This window comes from Quercus robur, chromosome 5 (genome assembly GCF_932294415.1).
Source record: "Quercus robur chromosome 5, dhQueRobu3.1, whole genome shotgun sequence".
Taxonomy (NCBI): Eukaryota; Viridiplantae; Streptophyta; class Magnoliopsida; order Fagales; family Fagaceae; genus Quercus; species Quercus robur.
The window spans coordinates 71815018-71827680 of NC_065538.1; the positions used below are offsets into that span (position 1 = coordinate 71815018).

The 12663-nt window shown below is 34.7% G+C and overlaps 1 protein-coding gene across 1 annotated transcript; it reads right to left on the bottom strand.

Moving 5' to 3' along the window:
- Positions 1 to 222: 222 nt before the first annotated feature.
- LOC126726962 (fumarylacetoacetase) lies at positions 223 to 6671 on the bottom strand. The gene is made up of 14 exons (XM_050432392.1): positions 6282 to 6671; positions 5450 to 5528; positions 5160 to 5218; positions 4947 to 5071; positions 4777 to 4851; positions 3569 to 3644; positions 3159 to 3258; positions 3012 to 3071; positions 2768 to 2838; positions 2580 to 2642; positions 2318 to 2382; positions 1803 to 1899; positions 1508 to 1633; positions 223 to 518 (listed from the first exon to the last, which is right to left on the bottom strand). Exons 1-14 carry the CDS (start codon positions 6486 to 6488, stop codon positions 459 to 461), a joined length of 1263 nt encoding a protein of 420 aa, XP_050288349.1. The 5' UTR covers positions 6489 to 6671; the 3' UTR covers positions 223 to 458.
- Positions 6672 to 12663: the final 5992 nt, after the last annotated feature.

Consider the following 12663-nt stretch of genomic DNA (forward strand, 5'->3'; position numbering starts at 1 on the left):
TATATTATTTTAATGTGTTGAATGCTAAAATAAAATCTTTAATATTGGGTGTATTGTAAATTGAGTTATTAAAATGAATAAAGTGACTTTTTGAATTACTAAAAACTATATTTTTTACATGCTCTACTGTGAATGCTCTTACACATATCACATTAAACAAATTCCTCACCAGCTGGACTATACAGGTGAAAAAAAATCCAATGCTCTACTTTAAAGACCAAATTAGAACAGGAAAGTACCATTTATTTAGAATGCCGCAACAAGATTCAAGAGAGGTTATGCCCATAGCTGAAGAATGTCTTGCTAATGCAGACCATTTAAAGAAAAAACATTACAGAACTATGGACAAGAATTTACAACAAATACTGACTAGCCCAGCTCCAGCAATTCCAATTTAAATTGAGGTGTGATTAGATTTTACTGGACTTGCTTCATCACCAAAAACAACATCGTCCTCCTCAAGGGGGTGGAATAATCTTTCCAGAGCATGTCCCAAACCCAACATTGTAACCGTTTCCCTGCAATGATTTAAAGTTTTAAAGCATTTAGTCCTCCATGTTTTGAATTTAAAATGCTGGAAGAAAACATCAAACACAATGCTGAAGTCTAAAATCTAAGTTCATAAGAATGGTTAGATGACAAAGTCAATCTTAAAGAAAACAATGGCGCATCATGGAGTCAGCCTCCCTATCCAATAAGGCATATTATTATTATTATTATTATTTTTAAAAGTAGCATATTAGTTACATATCAATTCCAACATTCTAGATTCATTCACCTAGAAAAAAATAAAACAAATGCTGGTATCAGAAGTTCAGAATTAAAACAAATGATGGTGGCAGCTATATGGGGCTTCGTCCATCATTTCAACAAATCTTCACTTGTTGCATGGAATTAGAGAATTACTGAGTTTTCAACTCCTTTTTTTCTTATTAGACAATACACCTTTCCAGTCTAAACTTGGTCAAATAGCACTCTCCTAAGACATAATATAAACTAGCTTGTTCTCTAGTTTGATAGTCTCATTACATTTTTGTCTAGTTTGATAGTCAATGTAACAACATACTTATGAAAAGATGCAAGAAAATCAATGAAAATTAAGTGCCTCCCTTAGATAGGGAAACCAACTCTAGATCCATAACCAATTATCCAATTCATGAGGACTACCAAGCACCAATGGATCAGAACAAAATGAAAAAGTTAATTAACAACCAAGTTAGATTAATTATACCTTTGAACCAAGAACCAACAGTGGAAAAAGTTTAACAAAAAGGATTTTGAAAAAACCTTTTCTTTATAAATTTCTTTATATGCTGTTGGGTGTTGGCAATCAAATCAATGAATTGAACTTACAATTTCACTTGATGGATATAATATTGTTAAAATTGAAAGATACGTTGAAAATTGAAGTTAAGAAGATCAAATGCATGAGTTCCTTGGTCATGATAGAGAAAATATGAAAACAACATGCTTAGGAGATTTGAAGAAAACTTGTATGCTCACGAACCTTACTATAACCGCTAAAAATGACTTCATCTCCATCTTCTAGGAATTTTCGAGTTGTCCCATTTAAGGACAGTGGTTTTTGTCCATTCCATGTTAACTCTAGCAAGCATCCATAAGATTGTGGCTCCTGTTCAGAAATACAAGTGGTGGCTGAACTTCAATTGAACAACACAGAAATTATACATTTCTAACTTAAATGACACAATTATACAAAAAACAAAATGAGCACAGTTCCAGCAGTACAACCATGTGAAATCAAAATAAGATAAATTATAATAAGTGAGATGAAACCATACAGGTCCACTGATCGTCCCAGTTCCAAGGAGATCACCAGGCCTTAAGTTGCAACCATTAATGGTGTGGTGTGCAAGCTGCTGAGTCAGTGTCCAATATCTGCAACACAAAAATTTAAGATATACAACAGAAGCACCAAATTCATAATACACACAATGACACAAACACAAAATAATAAAATAGAACTCTTCTTTATTTAGATTCATATAGGTTTTCATACATATATATAGAATACCCAAAAGAAAAACATATTGATATATAAGTATTTTCAAGCCTTCTGTTTAATTGGAGTTGTGAATATTCTGTTAACAATATGAGGGGCTTATGATGTGCCCAGGAGAGTATTTTTTTGAAAATAAAAAATGTTTAGCATTGCACATAAGATATTCTATTGCCCAGTGCATAACAAGCAAGAGACTGATACAATGGATGTTATAACTCACAACAAGCAGCAACCAATCTCATCCAAAGATGCTTCGGAAACAATGTGAATGTATTAAGTAATTGAACTCCTTACAAATGGTTGAAATTACTCCTCGTGACCACGGATGAATTTTCTTGTCCAGCAGGTTTAATTTGAACCTAGCAGCAAAAATGCAATTTCATCATTCTCTTTAGAGAGCCATAAGATTCAACTATATTAAGTCCAATAAAAAACATTTCTAGAAGACATTTAAAGAAGATTACAGCAGATTGAATATCAAAACATAAAAAGGAAAATAATTTACAAAGTATAAAAAACAATTTAACTGCACATATATACAGCATTTAGACACTACCTCCAATGAAATGTCATAGTTCTTGGATATCTTTTCAGCAAGATATGGCAATGGAGGAGGGTTCTGCAATTTAACCACACATTGTATAGCATCTTGCCACGTCAGAAATAGTTCCAGGCAAGAAATTTGGGAACGACATAATGAACCTAAAAACTGTCATGTTATGTGTGATTAAGATGATAAGCTACCTGTTTGGGAGCATCACAAGCAAAAGGTTCAAGAGCATCTAGTGTTACAATCCATGGGGATACTGTAGTACCTAAAAAAACAAAAGACAACAACAAAAAAAAAGGCCTTCAGTTTTGTGTAGGATAAAGAATCACTTGCAAGCAAAGTGTATGGGTAATTATCAGTGAGTGAAGTGCACGCATCGTGACTTCAACTTTGAGAAATGGAAACTGAAAAATGAAGCAGTCAAATTCCAAAATTTACCAAAACTCTTTCCCAGAAAAGGACCAAGAGGTACATATTCCCATGCCTGAATATCTCTAGCTGTCAAAGCCAACTTCTTATTAATATAACATAAAAAAACATTCCAAAACAACACTGAAATGAAGCAATAAGTAGTTTTAGTAGTACCGCTCCAGTCATTCAGCAATACAAGGCCAAAAATATGATCTGCTGCCTCATTAACATCCACAGGTTTTCCTAATTCATTTCCAGGACCAACAACAGCAGCCTACAAGAACACCAGATCCCATATAGGAACAACTGTAATGAGTCACAAGCTCACAATGGAAGGAACACAGCATGACCATAATGGAAGGAATACAGCATGACTGCAAGGAAGCAATCAGCAAAACCATATGGAAGGAACACAGCATGACCACAGCAAAAGAATAGCATAACCAAAATTTAAGCTAAAGTGGAAGGGGAGCTAATACTACTTGAATTATATAATTTCAAATCATAGTTTCATCTTCATTGGGGGGGGGGGGGGGGGGGGTTGTGGCAAAAATTGATGAAGTGCGTCTAGATAAAAGGCTCACCATTTCAAGCTCAAAGTCCAGCTTCAATGAAGGTCCAAAATATGGTGGAGAGTTGCCAGCCGGATGGCCTTGACCTCTGGGAGAAGCAAAATTTAAAACTATATGAGATAAAATCAGAACAATACGGTGTGGGGGAAATAAGTCCCTCATGAGTGCCCATTTGAAAGGGCAGTTTAAAACCATATTTTTTCAAATTACTTCTTTTTTAACCCAACTTTTTTCAAGGTACAGTTTTCTTTTTACATAATCCACTTTTAAAAAGCTGACAAATAATTTATATACCAAACTGACGTAGGACAACCACACTAACAATAGAACAATAGATAAACCCTAGGAGTCAGCACCTAAGGGTTGCTTGGAGTCAGCACCAAACAAACTGGAGTCAGTACCAGTGAAAGAAAACACTTTTTTTTTTTAATAATTCTCAAAACTGTCTTACAATAATCCGAAAAAGTGTTTAAATAGCTAACAATAAAAAATGCATAAAGAAACCCTAATTATTAAATGCTCAAGCTTTCTTAGTCTCAAGCCCAATAATTAATAGGTTCCATCCATAAGGCTATAGGTTGGGCCGTCTTCTTTTTGCTCTTCCTCCTATAGGTGCGTGTAATTGGGGGCTTGTACCTCGTGTCCGCACCACAAACAGGCGCTTAAATCAGCATACGTAGGAACCATATCCACCATTTTAACAAGAAACGGATGTTATTAAATCAGGTCTTGGCTCAGTTGCATATAATTCAAGAAAGATGAAATAGGTAAGTTGAACCACAATGTCCAACAAAGTAATGCACTTCAGCCAGAAGTTCTGTGTGACACCTGAGTGGCAGGTAGCCTGTCTCCTTAAGCATGAGAAAAACATGTATATAGATGCTAGAGAAACAACACATAACACTGAACACGCACAAATGCACCTTTCACATGCACACAAAACCAAGGATACTGAGAAACCAGATTTTGCTATTATTTGTAAGAAATGATTAGTAATTAAAAATGTTATAGTAAGTTAGTAACAAATAAGATAAAAATGTCTATGGCATTATCTTGTATGATTTTGCCCATTTCTGCATTCTTTGCATTTCTTTTTTCAAGGTACTTTTGATAAATGACATTTTTGTTATCTTTATGTTTTAGCAACAAAACCAAGGATCAAAATAAAATTTAAATCCTATCAAAAAAATAAAAAATAAATTTTTTTTATATTGTCAAACCTTGGTCGAACAATGTCTGTTCCAGAGATAACAATAGATGAAGCCCGTCCATGATACGCAATGGGAAGGTGAAACCTGGAAATCAAATGACACTTAGTCAGCTTGAAAAAGAAGGGTGGGAGGGGAGGGGGGGAGGGGGGGTTCAGTCATAAACATCAAAGCCAAGGTACCAGTTTGCCGGAATTGGGTTCTCTGGTCCACGAAATATGGTTCCACAATTCTTTGCATGATGCATAGATGAAAAGAAGTCTGTGTAATCCCCTATTGAAATGGGAACAAGCATTTCGACCTTGCTCTAACAAGTAACAATTAGACAAAAAATTAACATTAGAAACCTTCCTCTTTAGGGAAATTACATATTTGGAACTGTATACGAGTATTACCAATGGCACAAGTGCTTTCTGCCTTAAAGCTGCATTGTCACGTAATGCTGGCTCAGTGGCTGCATCAGAGGATAAATAAACTTCCGTTACTTCCTTCAAATTTGACTTAGAATGAGTTTCTTTATTGCAATTATACAAAACGTGTTAATTCCTCAGCCTCTTTACTAAACAGTTGCTATTTACATAAATTCAGTATTTTTTTTTTTTCTCATTTAAACTTTGCCTCATATAGTTTAATACAAAAAATAGATGCCAAACCAAGAGAAGAATTCAACTGATAATTAGCATACCTGACAAAAGCTTTTGAAGAGTAGCACGAGCTTCCTTCCAAGCTGGACGTCCCAAAGCTAGGAATTTGTTTAAATCAGGCTGGCAATAAAAACATATCAAATTGCAAAACAATCAGTTAACATTTTCCAACCCAAACTCGCAAGTCAAATTGTTGACAAAACAGGACATAATGATCATGTGTTCTCCATCAAACATCAGAAATTCACAACAATGCAACCGAAATGCACAGAAACTTGAAACAATCAGCGAGTTAAATCAGGCTGGCAAAAAAAAAAAAAAAAATACATAACAAATTGCAAAACAATTAGTTAACATTTTCGACCTAAATTAGCAACAAAACAGGACATGATGATCATGTATTCTTTACCAAACATCTGAAACTCATAATAATGCAACCAAAATGCGCAGAAACTCATAGTAATCAGCAAGTTAAATTAGGCTGGCAAAAAAATAAACATAACAAATTGCAAAACATTTTCGACCTGAACTTGCAAGTCAAATTATCAAAAAAACAGGGCATGATAATCATATATTCTCCACCAAACATGAAATTCACAACAGTGCAACCAAAATTCCTAATCGGCTAGTTATCATCGCCATTGCTGTTGTTCTTGCAGTACGGATTGCTCCATTAACAGAACAATTTCTACAATAATTATTAACAATCCAAAAACAGAGAGCTCTAAAAAAATCTCCACCTTAATTAAACTTAGACAAGCTGATTTGTTCATTTTCTCTATATTCAGAGAATCGAAACGACAGCGTTTAGTTGCAGAGCAACGTGCACGAATGAGAATGAATGACTGCGATCGATAAGTGACCAAGACGAACCTGAAGGAAGGAATCGCAGTTGTTCTTGAGAACCGGACCGTCGAAGAGACCGGCGGAGGCGACGACGGAGAGGTCCAAGACGTAGTCGCCGATCGCGACGCCCGGCCGAGCCGGTGAAGCCGGTTCGGGCTTGAAGACGCCGTACGGCAAGTTCTGTATGGGGAAGTGAGAGTCCGGGTGTACTTCGATGAAAGATTTCAAAGCCATTTTTTGGAAAAAAAAAAAAAAATTCGGAATCGAAACGGCGTCGTATCGAAGGTCCCTCCCTCCGATGAGTGAAAGTAGTTCAGTGAACAGTGAAGTGTGGGATTATTTGGAGAAGATATTAGTATTTGTAGAGTGTGCGCCAAAGCTACGGGCAGAATGGGGTCACTGTCTTTTTGCTTGTGATTGTGAGTATTATATGGAAATTTTAAAGGGTTAAATTATATTATTATGGGGGTAGCTGGATGGGCAGCGATTAATAACAGCACAAAGCATGAGCATGAGGTAGATGGCCACCCATTAGTCAAAACGTACGTGCTGCCCGCGTCTTATCTGCTTCCCCATGCCATGGAGAAATGATTGGGACCTCCTGAGAACCACGTCAGTGGTCCTCCCAAGTCCCAACACCCAATTAAAAAATGCCATCTAGCCATCTTTTCTTACTCAGCTCCACATCACCACCGATGCCATTAACTTAACTATGGTTAAAAAATCAAACCAAGGTTAAAAACTTAGCTCCTACTTATAGAAACACAGCAAAACCTTCTAATCGTGTTACCCAAACTTAGTTAGCCCCAATTGTGTTAGCCACTTCTCACCTAATTTTTGAAACCCAAAATCTTATTTTACCCGCTCAATCCTCTTCCCTCTCCCTTCCCGCATCATTGGACGAGTCTTTCGAACAAACTTATGCTGGGATTTCTTTCTTCTCCCTTGAATGAATAGTGAGTACGATTGACTGTAAACTATGGCTGAAGTGGTTGCTGGAATATCCACACCACCATTGCAGCTAACCTAGATTGATCAAGGTATGTAGGTTATAAAGACTCATTTCACTCTTCAATGTATCATTTTCTTAGCTTTGTTTTGTTTTTATGTTGTTTATAAATATGGTGTCTTCTACGTGTTTGATAAAAGCCCAAAATGAGAAAGAATTAAATTAATGAAATTTTTATGTGTTTTTTTCTTTCAATCTAGTTTATAGATATTAAAAATTAAAATTTTATGAGTCTGTGGTGTGAATTGTTAGAACTCATTTTATACCCCTGCCTATTTTTTGTTTTTGGGTTTATTAAATGTCACTCTATTTCTTTGGTTTTGAAATAGAGTATAAGTTCTAAACGAACCTTAAGTCCAAAATGTAAAAATAGTTAAATTTTTTTTTTCTTACAGTTAATAGTTTCTACGCACACACCATTCTAACCATTCTTTTTCTTTTCTTTTTTAATTATCCTTTTGATTTAAGTTTCCTTAGAAATGTGTTTCGTGATGTTTTTAATAATAGATATTAGAGCTGATGAAGAACTACAAGATGTTGAAAATTTGCTCGGAATGGTGGTGCACAGTGAGGAGAAAGCATATAAATTGTACAATGATTATACTATACGAATAGGGTTTAGTGTTCGAAAAGAAAAACTCAGATATGCAAAAAATGGTGTAAGACAACGAGAGTATGTGTATTCAAAAGAAGGATTTCCACGAGATGATGACCATTTGGATGATAAGAAATTCAAAAGATTACAAACTAGGACTAGTTGTGAAGCTAGTATTCGGTTTACAGTGACAAATGGTGAGTGGAAGGTTAATCATTTCAATCCTAATCGTAATTATGAGCTTGCAAAGCCTGAAGAAAGACAGTTTTTAAGGTCGAATCAAAAAATAACTGAAGAAAGATCGTTTTTAAGGTCGAATAAAAAAATAACTGATGCTCAATTAGATGTAATAAGAAGTTTCAAAAAAGCAGGCATAAGAAAGCAAATACATATTCTTATTTAGTTGAGGAAACTGGAGGATTTGAAAATGTTGGGTTCATAAAACGAGGTTGCTATAATGTGGTGAACAAGCAGAAGTTAATCAATGTTGAGACTAGAGATGCTCAAAGTTTAGTAAACCATTTTAAACAAAAGTAAGCAGAAGATCCTATGTTTTTTTATGCAATTCAAGTTAATCAAGAAAATCGAATGACAAATTTTTTTTTGGATAGATGATAGATCAAGAATTGATTATAACTCTTTTGGGGATATAATATGCTTTGACACTACATATCGAACTAATAGGTATAATATGATATGTGCCCCATTTGTAGGTGTCAACCATCATTGGAAGAATGTACTTTTTGGTTGTGCATTTCTATTAGATGAAACAGCTACTTCATTTACTTGGTTGTTTGAAACATTATTGGAATCAATGAGAAATCAAAAACCAAAGACAATTTTTACTGACCAATGTCAAGCAATGAAGAATGCCATAAGAGTTGTGTTTCCTAATACTTGCCATCGCCTATGCTTATGGCATATCTCAAAAAATGTTGCAGAAAATTTACCAAGGCATTATGGGAATCATGAATTTAAGAGTAGATTTAATAAGATTCTTTATAATTGTGAAACAGAAATAAAGTTTGAGTCTTGTTGGGATGCCTTGCTTAGAGATTACAATTTGGTGGGCAATAAGTGGCTTAGCACCTTATATGAAAATCGTGAAAGGTGGTGTTCTGTTTTTAGTTATAACATTTTCTCTTGTCGAATGAAAGCTTAATCCAGAAGTGAAAGTACAAATAATGATTTTCAACATATGGCATGCAAAACAATGAGGCCAACAGAATTTGTACATGAGTATGAGAAAGTTTCAAAAAATATGCACACAGAAGAGTTAGAAGAAGATTTTCATTGCAAACAAGGTACATCTTTTCAAATAGTTCAAAATTGTGGACTTTTGCAACATGCATTATCTGTTTATACTTGTACAATGTTTAAAAGATTTGAGTTAGAAATTATTTCTACCTTGGGGGTCACACACCAAGATGTTAATTATGATGGAGTATCTTCTACCCATGAAGTCACTGAAGGAGGTGGTTGGAGGGTTCATGTTGTCCATTTTAACTCCTCAAATAATGTTGTAACATGCAGCTGTAAAATGTTTGAAACATTGGGGTTACAATGTCGACATGCTTGTGAATACTTATTGTGAAAAACGTAACAGAGCTTCATGTTTAGTATATTTTGAAACGATGGACAAAAGATGCAAAGAAAGATAGTGTTGTATGTGATCATGCAAAATCAGTCGATGCAAATGATAAGTTGTCAAAGACATCACGTCATAATGAATTAATGTGCTCAGTTTATGAAATTTTCACAAGAAGTGCAGCAACAACTCGACATATTGAAATGTGCAAAAGAAAAATTAGAGAGATGATAGAATTAGTTGAGAAAGATATGGAGGTGTTAAGTGTGGCAAGAGATGATGGTAAAAGAGAAAATAGTTTTGTTGAAAATAGTATCTCTAGTGATGTTGAGAAGACAAATTGCTCACTCAATAATTTGCCTATATTAGATCCCCCATGTGTGTGACCAAAAGGAATCACAAATGCAAGAATGAAAAACAATATGGAGAAGTGTAAAAGGAAGGCATTAAAAGATATTACGAGATCAAGTAAATATTTTTGTTTTTAAATTTTAAATTGAAACACATTGCATTCGGCATTGCCGGGTCCTCACAACTCTGGACTCGTTGCAGGGAATTCATGAAGCTCTAGATCATGGTTGTTGTTGCCATCGGTGATGGTTTCTGAAGACATTTCCCGGTTCTGCTACACAAATTCGACGGGCCACCCATCTGGGCTTCGCATCTCCCACATAATCACAGTGTTTTCGGTTGGGTTTGCCCACTATCTTCTCTGGAGAGAGAGAGAGAGAGAGAGAGAGAGAGAGAGAGAGAGAGAGAGAGAGAGAGAGAGAGAAATTTTTTGAATTTGTTTAGTTGATTTTGGGTTAAATCCGGCTGTGGGTAAGTAGAGTTGAGTTTTTAACCTTGGTTTGATTTTCTAACCATAGTTAAGTTGATGGCATCAGTGGTGATGTGGAGCTGAGTAAGAAAAGATGGCTAGGTGGCGTTTTTTAATTGGGTGTTGGGACCTGGGAGGACCACATCAGTGGTCCTCCAGGAGGTCCCAATAATTTCTCCATGCCATGCCCCACGTGAAGTAAGTCATCTTAGGACGGACCTACTCTGCTAGGTATCAAATGATAGTGATGACTGATGGCTGATGATATTTACCAAAAAAAAAAAAAAAAAAACTCGTTTTGGTAAAGTTTTGGCTGGATTGGGAATTGGGAATTTGGGAGGGCCTTTTTTTTTGTGCTAAATAAATACATCAATATTTTTGTGTTTTTTTTTTTTTTTTTTTTTTAATCTCTTATAGTCACATACGACTCTAGGATGCTTCTCAAAAAAAAAAAAAAAAGGACTAAAAACATAGGACTATAGGAGTAATATGTAATCATTCATTAAAAAAAAAAATGTAATAATTTCTGCAATTTGACCCATCAAATTTTGTCATATCTCTCTCTCCTCCAACTGGACAAATCAAACTAAAATTCTTGAATATTCTCTCACTCTACTAGTTTTTATTTTTTATTTTTTATTTTCTTTTTTCCTTTTAAGTCTTTTGTTCTCTAAAATGTACACACTTTTCGCTCAAGTAGCAGAAATTATACCATCTTCATGGTGGACCATATCATTTGTCCACCATTTCACTAAAAGACTCTTATTTATTTAAAATTACTGAGTCAGTAGTTAGTTTCTGCTTAAATTATTTTTATGCTCAAATGAGGTGAGACTTTTTTAGTAGAATGATTGACAAATGACCTGGCCTACCATGAAGATATTATAATTTCTCCTCAAGCAGAGCTTGGGTTTTATTCTCCATGTGATGATGACACATAATTACTTACATAATAGACACCATTTTTGATAGTATTGAATCCAGTGCATTGAGGTATTAGACCTAAACCAAATCCCTCTTACTCAAAAAGCCAATAAAACTAGAGGTAGCAAAATTTGACACGACCTGTGAACCCGACACAGCTAATCCATTTATAAACAGGTCATAGGTTAAGGCTCAACGGGTTCGGGTTATATTCAGGTTGACACAACTAACCCATTTAATAAACGAGTGTGTTTGTATTTAACATTTGAATCTGTTTAACCCGTTTGACCTATATAACTTATTAAGTTATTAGTTATTTTGATATTATTGCTTAATTTATGGTTGTTTTTATATGTTTATTACTATATCTAAAGTTGTAATTGTATTTTAATTTTAGATATATGGAAATTGATAAAAATTATATAAGTTGGGTATGACCTATTAATTAAATAGATTATTAAATGAGTCATTTGTATTGACATTTACATGACTTGTTAATTAAATGAGTTAAACGTGTTGGGTCGGGTCGACCTGTTTAATAGATAAGTCATGTTTGGGTTGAGGATTCCTAACATGTTTACTAAACAGGTCAGATTTGAGTCAATCCATATGGTCAAATACTCATGGCTAGCTTGACACGATACGAACCTGACTTGGGAACACAAATTGCCACCCATAACTGAAACCTTTGTTGGAGACTTGGAGATGTACCTAAACAACCAAAAAAGCTTCCAAAATTGTAAGAGAAATTGACTTGGAAATTAATTTTAATTCATGTCTTACTTTTTTTTTCCCAGTTAATGGGTGTCCTTAGGGCATAATTTGTTAATGGAAAATTTTAAAAAAGTTTAATATCACTTTCATGGAAAATAAATTTTTTTTTTTAAAAATGCCATAATTTATTCTTATGGCATTCATTGACTTCCCCTTTTTTTTTAAGTAGTCTTTACTTAATTTTAGCATTTAGTGCTTATGTCAAATAGGAAATCAAGATAGCAGGAAAGTTCCACAACTGAAACCAATCATTACCTCTAAGACCTATGCTCTGTCTGTTAGGGTGAAAATGTGAAGGGTAGAAAAGGGGAAAAATTGGGGTTGTGGGGGTGGCCAAAAATATAATTTAAGTGGCGGATTCAAATTAAAACTAATAACAACTAATTATATATAATTTGTTATGAAACTGTTGTAAAAATGTTTGGATATAACACTTCTTTTTCATTTTTTATTATTCATTTTCCCACTCTTTCAATCAAACACATAAGTTAATCTCCAAAGTTCAAATTCAAACAGGTCTTCACCACTTCCTTCCGGTACCCCAGTATTTACTGGTACTCCTATTGACATGTTTTGCCAGTGCCCTAGCTCCATGAGTCAAAGTAAGGTACAACCTTCAACCACAAGCCAATGAGAAAATTCACAATTCAGCCATATATATTTTTCTTAAACTAGTCTGTCAAGCCTCTAAGAATAAAG